At 40.9% G+C, this 12600-nt stretch overlaps 1 protein-coding gene across 2 annotated transcripts in view; it reads right to left on the bottom strand.

Moving 5' to 3' along the window:
* IQCA1 (IQ motif containing with AAA domain 1) overlaps positions 1-12600 on the bottom strand; it is a 192859-nt gene that overhangs the window by 146054 nt on the left and 34205 nt on the right. For both annotated transcript variants that reach the window (XM_031968250.1, XM_031968251.1), the window contains one exon: positions 8197-8402. In XM_031968250.1, the coding sequence (XP_031824110.1) occupies positions 8197-8402 (206 nt within the window). The remainder of the gene's footprint in view (positions 1-8196; positions 8403-12600) is intronic.

Below are 12600 nucleotides of genomic sequence, written 5' to 3'. Positions count from 1 at the left end.
AGAAGAAGAAGAAGAAGAAGAAGAAGAAGAAGAAGAAGAGGGAGGAGGTGGGGAGGGAGAGGGGGAGGGGGAGGAGGAAGAAGTAGAAGAACCAAATGTGGACAGCTTTTCAAGGAGGTTAGCTACAAAAGATGGAAGAGAAATAGGACCACAGCGGGGATGGAAAGATCATGAGGGCTTCTCCAGGAGAAGGGAGAAATGGGATGTTTTTAGGCAGTAAGAAGTGATCCAGTAGACACAGAGAGATTGAAAATAAGGAAAAGAGTGGGGATGACAGAGGTGGTGATTTATTTAGGAAGATGGGATAAAATCAGATTGTTTCAGCAAGTAGAGAAGTTAGACTTGGTTAAAAAGCAAGGTCACTTTACTATGTGAGCCAGAGGGTGAAATATATGGTATGTATATACTCACATTTTTACAAGAAGATCTCAATAGAGTGATGGAGAGATGGGATAGGATGGACAGACAGACAAACAGATGGAGAAACGGAGGAAGGAAAGGAGAGGGGGAAGAAGGGAGAGAGAGACAGACAAAGAAAAAGTGACAGAGAGAGACAGAGACACAGAGAGAAGAACTTTCTATATGTGATACGCAGGGAGCCCCAAGTCACTTCATCTGTCTGTATCCCATGGAATTCCCTTTGGTCTTTGAGAAATAAATCATGTTTTTCTAACTTGAAATGACTGATCTGTGAACAAATTACTGTATGTCTTCCCCTCTCCCCCAAGCCCTCTGAGGGCAAGAGCTATCTGCTTGTTGCATCTGTATGTCCAGTACTGAGCACAATTTCTGGGGCAAACATTAGGCACCTAATAAATAATTCTTCTTGTCAATGTCGATGATGAGTTGTAACATAGTGGACAATCTGTCTTGGTAGAAGTTTCCATACTGGGAGTTCTCTAACCAACTCCCTGGCCCAGACAAGAAACAAAAGTCTGTATATATACTTTGTATGTACATATAAGCACATGCTGATTTTCCATTTATGCATGTATGCATATAAGCTTGTGTACACACAAATACACATCCCTATATAATGCTTTTGAGGCAGCCTGGTATTGGGAGGAGGTGGCAAGACTCTGCCCTTCACTATCTTTATGACCTCTGGGGGACTCTCAGCAAACCTGGGACTCCTCTTCCTTGGACAATAAAGGGTTAGTCCCACTGAGCACTAAAACCCTTCTAGCCCCCAAATCTAAAACAGGTTTGTGTGTGTGTGTGCCCGCCCATGAGCATCTGTTTGTGTGCACAGGGAACAAAGTTGACAATGTCTGGCCCATCTTCAGGTTCCCAGGCTGTGTCCCTAGTGATCAGTGTTAAATTCTATTAAAATTTAAATGTCCAGAACAAGGGCATGTCTTGCTCGATTGCTTAGGATCAGGATTTAGAACTTAGAAGGGAACTCAGAAACCAGGGAAGCCCCTGACAACCCAACTTTTCACTTTTCAGGGAGCTCTATGGGAGAGTCATAAAGATTATGGAGCTGACTTGAAATCGATTTTTGGGGAATCGATTCTTCCCTTTCTCGTGTGAAGATTTAACAAATTCAGGCTGTTCGAATGTGTGATATGGTGGAGGGCAACCATTCGATATTGGTCATGGTTAATTCTACGATATCAAACATTTGGGTGAGTAATACTAGATTTCAAATCTAAGAACAGACTCAGAACTTTCTACCAAGTGGGAAAGTGACCCGCTCTGTTAGCCAGCCGTGATTTAGAAAGCAGAGCCACTGAAATGATCAATTTTCCCCCTGTGGCTTGACACCGAGGTTCAACTGGTCTTTCTGCTTCAGACTCACAGCACGGAGATTTATCTGTGTTTCATCAAGTATGAAAAATATATGGATGGAGGGGTTTCCGGCTGAGCCCCCCAAAGCCATCCAGTGCCTCCATTAATGTCAGCAGGCTCGTAAATTCCCAGCCTGCATCAAGGAGGCGACTGCCACTACACAGAAGCCCCAAAAGGTTCCCTGGCCTCCTGTAAATCCACTTACACTCAGTAAAGACGATTAAATGCACATGGATTTAATTAAATGTGGTCCTCCTTTGAAAGCAGAGGGGGTTCACACCTCCTTTAAGGGGAGGACAAAAATCAAGGTGTGAAGTAAGTTTTTATTTTTTTACTGCCAAGTTACAAGATCTGATTTATTCTTGTATTTTTCCTTCTGTTGAGTGGGACGCGACATGCAAGAACGCAGATGGCTGTAGATTCTGCTGTCTTTTTGTGTTATTCTAAAGAATTAGGCAGCAGCAAACACTCCTGCTCTGCTTGCAACAATTCCTAGTTCATGAAAACATATTTCTTGTTGCAAAGGAATAGGGTGTCATCAATTACATGATTAGCTATTTGGGGGGAAGGAACTACTTTTCTGCTGAGGGAATGATACTTTCACTGTCTACTTTTCCCTTCTCTACCACCTTAAAATCTGTTTAGATGGAAAATTAATAAACAGACAAGCAGTAGCAGCTCATTATGGAAGAGAAAGGCAAGAAGGGTAGTGGGGCTCCTCCAAAACACTGTCATTGATTTGGACTGACGATTCCCTAGATCGAAACTTCTGGCCATCATTTGTCCACCAGTCTTCCTCACATCAAACAACATACTTTTGTTTTCCCACTTACGTAACCAGAAAACACCAGAGAAATATTCACTGTGGGGAGAAATTGGTATCCATAAAATGGAAAGTTCATCACTTTGGGTTGGGGCGAAGTGGGAGGTTCACTGCTCATGTGGACCTCCTTTTATTAATAATTTGTCATGGGGAAATCATCCAGTAAATAAAGCAAAAAACAAAAGGAAACAGCTCCATCATATAAAAATGATGAAATTCTTCCAATCATCTTAAATTAGACAGTCCATATAGACTTGGGAAACACATGGGAACAGTGATTTTTCTGCTAGGTCTCCCCCTGTGTGTTGTAGAAGATAGACAGCTTGCTATATCAAAACAAGAGGTTTCCTTTCATAGGAAATCCTTTCCCTTTCCTAGATAGAGTATAATAAAGTTCTCCTTGAGTTACCACAATACACTGCTGGGCTTTGGGGACACTGGGTCAAATATCTATTTTTTCGGGACTTGATCCACTTTCAGAAAGTCAAAATCCTCTCATCTTTTTCATTTTACAAGAAAAATGCCTGCCAGAAGGAATCATAGGACTCATCTTCACCTCTTTAACATAATTCCCAAATTCTCAAGCCAACTACTGCCCTTCATAGACAAAACACTGAGGTTCATAATCTCCTGAATTTAATATCCAAGGGCCCTGCTCTTAGGATGGCCCCTGCCCCACAAAGCTGGGTTAGCCTAGGGCTACTGTGTTATGCTAATTTGATATATGGGAGCTGCTGTCATCAAAATATGTGCTTTTTTCTCAGCCCCGCACCTGTAGAATATGATCTTCCCCTAAGACTTCCCTGAATAACATCCTGAAAGCTTAGTTCTGGTGAAATCCCTCTCCTCCCATCAGAATCCAGACCATCTTTACTGCAAAATAAAAGGAAAAAAAAAGTTATATGTGCATTGTAGAGTTCAGAGCTTCTTAAAAGAATGGACACAAACTATACTTTGAAAAATAGGATCCATACCCTATTATAGATCCTAAACTAGAAGGGACTTTTAAGGTCATCCAATCTAACCCTACAATGGTAAAAGTGAGCCAACAGGCCAACGCAGGTAGATGGACCTGTCTAATGGGGCCACAGAGGAAGCATCAGAGGGATTTGAAGCCAGCTTTTTTTTTTTTTTTTTTTTTTTTTTTTTTTTTACTGCACAGTCCATTTTCTTGATACTTTACTATGCTTCCTCCTTCCAAAAAAATGACACATCTGATTTACTCATTCACTTGTGAACATGTTTTAAAAACCTCTAGGGAAAGACATTTTTATAACTTCTCTTAATAACTCCTTTTTGTGTTTAACAGCATTTACCGTTAGAAAAGCTTGTTTTCTGCTCATGGCTCTGCTAGTGAGACACCTTGGGCTTGGACTCAGCCATTGACTCCTTGAGCAACCTCGAGGCTTCACCTCTGAGATTTTGAGGTTCTTCTTCCATCAAAAGAAGGGGCCACACTGGGTGCTCTCTGGGGGATCTTCCAGTTAATGCCTTCTGGGATCCTGTGACTATCTCCCCAGTAGATTTTATATTCCCCTTTCTTCCTCTTGAACTTCAACTCTTCCACACCTAGAGATTCCATCATTGTAGATGATCATGGGCAGCCCTTCACCAAAACTCTTCATCAGATCACACACTTTTCACAGGCTGCCTCATCCAAACTGCATAGAGATCCAGGGACCCTCTACGGCATGGACCCATGGTCATCCAGTCCCTGCAGGACAATCAACTCTGGAGATAGGGGGATCTCTCCTTCTCCATTTAACCCTGGATATTTTGGGACTCAGCAGCAAACCCTCTTCAATGGCAGGCAGCAGTGACCCCTAATGCTTCAACAATCATGTCAAAGAAAACTGCAGCTGGAGTTAATCTTGGTACCCATTATTCCAACATGGGGGAATAGAGATCATTGCTAATGGCCAAGGAAAGGAGACAACTTCAAGTTATATAGCCTTTGTTCACACAGAACATTTAATCAGTGATGCTTCAAAGAATCAAGTTGCAATGAACCCCACTAACACAGTATTTCTTTTTTTGTTTTAGAAATATCTTTTTTATTTATTCCTCCCACTTAATAGTACCTTATTTTTTTTCCAAATTAGATGTAAAGATAATTTTCAACATTTACTTTAAGATTTTTGAGTTTCAACTTTTTCTCTTCCCAAGACAGTAATCCATCTGATACAGTTTACACATGTACAATCATGTTAAACAATAGTCTTATTGTTAAAGAAGAATCAGAACAAAAGGGAAAAACCATGAGAAAGAAAAAACAAACAAAAAAGTGAAAACAGTAGGCTTTGATCTGCATTCAGACTCCATAGTTCTTTTTTCTAGACATAAATAGCATTTTCCACCACAAATCTTTTGGAACGGTCTCATAAACGTTATATTGTTGAGAAGAACTCATCAAAGTTGATCATTGCACAATGTTGCCATTATTTGGACAATGTTTTCTTGGTTCTGCTTACTTTGTTCAGCATCAGTTTACGTAAGTCTTTCCAGGGTTTCTGAAATGTGTTTGCTCATCATTTTTAAGCCCAATAATATTCCATTACACTTATATACCACAGTTTGTTCAGCCATGCCCATTTGATGGGCATGCCCTCAATTTCCAGTTCTTTGCCATCACAAAAAGAATTGCTATAAATATTTTTTGCACATGAGATTCCTTTCCTCTTTTTTTATGAACTCTTTGGGATACAGACCAAGTAGGGTTTGCTGGATCCAACCATATGCCCAATTTGGTTGCCCTTTAGGCATAATTTCAAATTGCTCTTCAAAATAGTTGAATCTATTCACAACTCTACAGACAATGCATTGGTGTTCCAATTTTCCCAAGTTTTCTCCAACATTCATCACTTTCCTTTTCTGTCATATTAGCAAACCTGATAGGTATTAGATTATACATCAAATCCATTTTAATTTGCATTTCTCTAATCAATAGTGATTTGTAGCATTTTTATATGACTGTAGAAAGCTTTATTTTTTTTTTTTTTCATCTCAAAACTGCCTATTCATATCTTTTGACCATTTATCAATTGGGGAATGACTTATAGTCTTAAAAATTTGACACAGTTCTTTATATATTTTAGAAATGAGGCCTTTATCAGAAACAATGGCAGTAAAACTTTTCGCTTGCTTTTTGCTTCCCTTCTAATCTTGGTTGTATTGGTTTTGTACATGCAAAAACTTTAATTTAACATAATCAAAATTTTCCATTTTTCGTTTCATAATATTCTTTATCTTTTGTTTGGTCATAAATTCTTCTCTTCTCCATAAATCTGACAGGCGAACTATTCCTTGCTCTCCTAATTTGCTTATGGTATCACCTTTTATGTCTAAATCATGCACCCGTTTTGACTTTATCTTGGTATAGAATGTGAGATGTTGGTCTATGCCCAGTTTCTGCCATACTACTTTCTAGTTTTGCCAAATAGCGAGTTCTCATCTCAGAAGCAGGAGTCTTTGGGTTTACCAAATAGTAGATTATTATAGTCATTGACCACTGTGCTGATTTGATGATACTGTTGTAGAGTCAATTATGGCACACTGGCCTTTCACAACAGTGAATGATGTAGGCAAAGCTAAGGTCCACATTTATTAGAGAGAGAAAACCAAAAATTTCTATCCAGAACTATCTTCCATATTCTTGACCAAGATGGGAAAAATTGCTGAAGCTTCCTTGGGACAACTACCTTAAATGCTCTTATCACAGTATCAGCCTCCACAATTCCCAACGTTGAGATGTTGGAACCCTCGCTGCAATCACTGTGCTCCAAATCATCAATGAATCAACTGCTGCTGCTATTGCTTATGGCTTAGACAAAAAGGATGATGTGGAGAGAAATATGCTGATCTTGACTTTGGAGTAGAACTTTCAATGTCTCCCTTCTCTTTGAAGTCCAGTCCACAGTGGGGGACACCCACTTGGATTGGGAGGACTTTGAACAAGAGAGCTGTCCACCATCTGTGCATGGTTCATGAACTTGTAAAGCGCACCCCTTTGTTTGGTACCCCGGTCACACTGATATGGCCTGTCTCTGGGAAGATGTCAAATTCTACACTTCCATCCCCCACCTCCATGCTGAAGAGATGAAAACTGACTTCTTCTGTGACACAATGGGCCTGGTGGAAAAGGCCTAAGAGATGCCAGACTAGATAAATCACTGATCCATGACACTGTCCTGGTGGGTAGTTCTACTTGGACTTCTCTGAGGTTCTACACAAGTTCTAGAGAGGTTCAGAGAGGGATCTAGCCCCAGAGGAACTCAGAAGCCATTGCTCTATTATTACAGGTGAGTAAACTGAGGCCCAGCGATGTGAAGTAAAGCCCAAGGTCATAAGCATCCATTGGAGGTGGGATTTGAAGCAGGTATTGAGATTTCAGAACTGGTCTTCCCCATGGTAGCTTTAATCCAGTTAAACACACTTATTACAAAGTACAAAAGTGCTATTAACCCTGTCAGCCCAGTACTTCAAGGGCTGGTTCATAACCTGGCAGCTGATGGTATAGCAGATAAAACACTGGGTCTGGAGTCAGGAAAACCTGAATTCAAATCAGGCCTCAGACACAGTTTGGGCAAGTTACCTATCATCTATTTGCCTCAGTTTACTCATTTGTAAAATGGAGTTACTCAAATCACCCCCCTAGCTGGCATGAGGATAAAATGAGATAACTGTTGTAAAGTGCTTTGTACAGTGCCTGGCATCTATTCAATGCTGTAGAAATGTTAGTGATGATGATGAGGATGTTTTACTTTTTATTATATTTTCATCCTGGCTTGGCTTCTCATTGCTGCTCTTACTCATAATCCTTAACCCTTGGTGACCCTGACACTGTGCCATTCTCAGCTGGTATCACTGCTGGGGCAACGCTCAACTTAGTTGGATTTTCCAAGCGTCCATATTTACTGATTCTCGGCAGTTGCCTACTGGGACTTCTTTTAGTAAAAACCAACCATCTCTAAAGTGCTTTAGGACTAAGAACCCCAGGGAGCGCAGATACAAAGCCCACCCTCTCATTCTGAAAAGCTGTTCTGGGTTGGGTCAACAGCCTTCTCTCAGGTGTACAATATTACCAACAGGACAGGAAAGTCATCCCCTGTGAGGATATTTTTCTGAAACTGCATCCAAAACAAGCCAACAAATCATCCCCACCTCTCAAAATGGACTGTAGTACTTCCTGGAAGTACCTCCAAGCTGATTTCTTTCTAAGAGGCTTCAAGCCTTCAAGACATTTAAGGACCAGAGATACTTCAGGAAATAAAGCAAGTAAAACAGAGCCACGGCTTCATCTGGCCCTCCCATTTTACAATGAAGGAAATTGGGGAACAGAGGGATTAAGTAGATTTTTCTAGCTTCACATACATTGTAGGAACTTAATAAATACTTTTTCATTCATTCATCCATCCAGTCTTCCAATTATGGATCCATACTCTCTGACTCCCAATCCAGAAGGCTCTTTTCCTGGCTACTTCCCAGCTAGAAGGACACCTTGGAGAGGAGTAAGGCAATGAGAAAGCCCCAAGAGATGAAAAGGACAGAACAGAGAAGCTGTGGTGGACAGAGGCAGCTCTTACCGACACTCGATGAACCAGTGCCGGATCTGGTCCTGAAGGCTCTCTTTGATGTCCGGACCTTCTAACATCTTCAGATTTGTCTTGATGGAAACTAAAGCCTCTTTGTAGTCCTCTTCATGCTTCTCCTGGACCTCATAACGTAGGAAGTTCACTTTCTGGGCACTGAGAAGTGTGTTGTTGAAACTCTGAATGTGTGGTGATGGATTCTGAAAAAGAAAAAGATCATGGCACTCAAAGGAGACTGATCTTGTGCATCAGTTCCATGAATCAAATATGAGAAATGCTAATTCAGAATGGAGTCTCCCCCTTTTTGAACATTCTTGGGCAATCCATGAAGCCTGTCGATTTCTTCTCAGAACTTTGTGTTTAAAAGCAGAAAACAGTGTAGAGCAAAGCTATTCTATTAAAATGAAAAGGTATTTGTTTTTCCTACTCAAAGTCACAGATCCTTTGAAATTTAGCCACTGATAGATTTCGGGCTGAGAACCTGTGATGTAGTAGGAACTGCTCCCCAGAGAGATATTTTTGAAGGAATAAAGAAAATTCAGATTTTGAAGAAATTTTCAAAGTGAGATTTAAACCCTACATACTGGTTGGAATTGGGGAATATTCACCTTTTTTATACACAGAAAGAACTTGGTCAGCTTTTTTCTGGAAGCTATTTGCTATTCACTCTCATTGCTAAAAAGTTCTACTTTACATTTATTAAGTCATTGACCAACAAATAGGTAATGAGTCTTGTAGGCATATATAACACAATGCTAGCTCATTGGGGAAAGGGCGAAAAAGAGACAAAAGTTATAATTCCCATCTTTAAGGTGTTTGCAAGGACAAGGAGAGCAAGACTAACACACACACACATACACCATAAATGCTCACTTGTATATGTGCCTGTGCCCATGAAATAACTGACAAATAAAGCAAAGTGCTTATGAGAGATCAGGAAAGGGGTGGCTCAGGGTAGATTAGAATTCTCATGGAAGGCACAGGACTTAAGGTGAAACTCAAATGAACTAGAGGGCTTTAATAAGGAAGTAAAAATCTGGGGGGAATCCTAAGAGAGGGGATGGCAAAAAAAAAAAAAAAAAAAAACAGGCCAGGAAGGACAGACCATCTGCAAAGGGGAATGAAGAGACTGGCCAGAAGGATGTCTATAGTCCTCCAAAAATGAGGTAAACAGCTTCTCTGAGTTAATACCATTCTAATAACTGCACCAAGTCTCAATCCACTTCATGCTTGTCCATCTTAGAGATGACCTCTTGTCTAGCTCCATCATTATGCAGAGGGAGAGAGTGTATCAGAAAAATGAAAGGATTTGGCCAGCGTCCCACAAAGGGTTAATGTTAGCTCCAGGATTCCAGTCCCAAACATCTCACTTCCAACTGGGAGTCCTCCCCACTCTTGTGAGATAATTTACAGCCCATACCACCCAACATATGAAACCTATTTGCTGTAAGGGGAGTTTAAAATGAATTTTAAAATGGAATTGCAACTCTGGTCATTACATTAATGACAGAACCAAAGGACTCTCAAAATGAGGTCTCATTCTCATCCCCCCCTACCTTTCTTTCCTCCAAATTTGCCTGTATTTATTGAAGGCACTACTTGACTTCCAAGCACCCACTTTTGTAAACTGGGAACTCCCCTGAACTCCCTGCTTCACCCTCTCTTCCACCAACTGCCAATCAGCTTTGATTCTACTTCACGCCATTTCTTATATCTAACTCCCAGAGCTGCCACTCAAACCCAGATCCATGGCACTTCTTCCTATTGTTATAAATACTGAATTTCTCTCCCTGCTCGAGATCTTCCCACTCTAATAGATCTCTCATTCAGCCGCCAAACTAATCTTGTGAAGTGATCAGTCCGTTCTCCTGCTCAAGAATATTCAGTTATTCTCTATTGCCTCTAGGATAAAATACCAACTCTGCCTTTGCATTTAAGACCCCCACATTCTGGTTCCTACTGAACTACTACTTTTTTCATACTGTCCTTCCAGTCAAACTGGGTTTCAAGCTGTTCCTTGAACTTGGTTTTTATGCTACTTCCATTCTCACCTATGTGATTCTAAGCATACCACTGACTCACTTTCTTCCCTTGTAAAATGGGAATGAGGGTCTTGGACTTGAAGGTCACCCACTGTACCCAGACACTCCCCACTCTTCAATACGCCCTTTTAGATGTGCTCCAAGCTCTCCCTGATGCCCCTGGTCCTGAAGTTTCTCCCACTCTGCAGACTCGCTCAGCTCCCATTTTCATCCTCTCTCCTCCTCCACAGAACAGAAGGACCTTGGGAGCAGGGACTGGTCAATTTGGCTTTGCAGCCCCAGTCCCGAGCTCTATAATATATAATGTTTTATGAACATTTGTTGGAATAAAAGAGAATTGGAAAAGCCCCATTTCTGAGAAGAGAAGACATCAAATTAATGGAATTCTCTTGTAGAGCAGTCTCTCTATAGGATTTTTATGTTTCTTCTGCAATTTGTTGCAAAATTACTTTAGCTACCATTAAAGTAATGAAAATGTCTTTTACTTAATCATCTCCTGTTTCCAAGATTATATCTAAAATGTACATTTTTTCCTAATGCTTGCATTTAAAAAAGGAAAAATTATTTACACATTTGGATATTTTAGATCACGTGAATGCTAGTTATTACAGGATAAAAAATGGGTCGGGACTATTCCCTCTGCTCTACCAACAACACTTTATTGATTGTTTATTGTTTTTCAATTAGCATGTATTCATGAGTGAAGCCAATTTGTCCCTAAATGTAGCCACTTTCTTTCCCCTTTCTCTCCCAGATGGATGTATGCCCATCAGATTTTAGATGGTCTTTTTCTTATCTCTACCTAAGAAAACCAATGACTCCCTTAGCAGAGGAGTCTTATTTACCATTATCTCATTAAAAGCTATCCTCTTTATTCTCTTTAATTAAATGTTTAGGCACCTTTTCTATAGAATAAATGACAACCAGTGACTCAGATTTAAAACTTCCACCCTTTCCCACTTGTTTCATTTTAAAATATTTAAAAAATAAAAATTAAAAAATATTTTAAAAAGTTCTTTAATATGTACTTAAGTTACTTGATTCTCACCAAAAGATCCCCTGAACTGGGCAAAACACATATTCTTTTCCCATTTAAAATAAGAAGAAATGGAAATTGAGGAGTTAAATGATTTTCCTAAGTCACTGGTTACACTAAGCTAGTTAGGACCAAATCAACTAGACCTCTGGTTACCTGACTTCTGTTTAATCAATCTGAGTGAGTGTAGACTTCTTGAAGGCAGGGACTGTCTTGTTTTTGTCTGTTTCCCCAGAATCTAGAACAGTATCTGGTAAAGAATAAGTAATTATTAAGTGTGGCGCAACCAAGGACAAAAATGAAACATCCTTGGCTTCACAGGCTTTCTATTGGAGAAAATAATATATAAGGATATATATTCAAAACTAAATTCAAGGTGGTTTTGAGAGAAGGAGAAAGCACCAGCAGTGGAGAGATCAGGAAAGGTTTTAGGTAAAAATTGGTATTTGAGTTGAGGCTACAAGGAAACAAGAAATCTAACAGGTGGATACAAGAAGGGAGTACAGTAAGGCATGAAGCACAGCCTGAACAAAGTCATGGAAATGGAATTATCATCTAAGAGGAACACAGCATACATCCATTCTTCCTTCCTTCCTTTCCTTTCCTTTCCTTCTTTCCCTCCTTCCTTCCTTCCTTCCTTCCTTCCTTCCTTCCTTCCTTCCTTCCTTCCTTCCTTCCTTCCTTCCTTCCTTCCTCCTTCCTTCCCTCCTTCCTTCTTTCCTTTCTCCCTTCCTTCCTCCTTCCCTCTTTCCCTCCCTCCTTCCTTCCTCCCTTCCTTCCCTCCTTCTCTCTTTCCCTCCCTCCCTCTCTCCTCCCTTCCTTCCCTCCTTCTCTCTTTCCCTCCCTCCCTCTCCCTCCCTCCCTCCCTCTCTTCCTCCCTCCCTCCTTTCTTCCTTCCTTCCTTCTCTCCCTCCTTCCCTCCCAAGCATAGCCTGGACAAAGTCATGGAAATGGAATACCATCTAAGAGAAACAAAGCATGCATCCATTCTTCCTTCCTTCCCTCTTTCCTTCTCTCCTTTCTTCCTTCCTCCCTCCCTCCCTTCCTTCCTTCTTCCCTCCCTCCCTCCCTTCCTTCCTCTCCTCCCTCCCTTCCTTCCTCTCCTCCCTCCTTCCTTCCTCTCCTCCTTTCTTCCTTCCTCCCGCCTTCCCTCCTTCCTTCCTTCCCCCATCTTTCTCTATCTCTGTCTCTCTGTGTGTCTCTTTCTCTCTCTGCCTCTTCCTCTCTCCTCCCTCCCTCCCTTCCTTCCTCCCTCCCTCCCTCCTTCCCTTCCTTCCCTTTTCCCTCCCTCCCTTCCTCCCTCCTTCCTTCCTTCCCCCA

Source organism: Sarcophilus harrisii, chromosome 4 (genome assembly GCF_902635505.1).
Source record: "Sarcophilus harrisii chromosome 4, mSarHar1.11, whole genome shotgun sequence".
NCBI classification, from domain to species: Eukaryota; Metazoa; Chordata; class Mammalia; order Dasyuromorphia; family Dasyuridae; genus Sarcophilus; species Sarcophilus harrisii.
The sequence above is the reverse complement of the archived record's forward strand: the minus strand, read 5'-3'. Positions and strand labels throughout refer to the sequence as shown.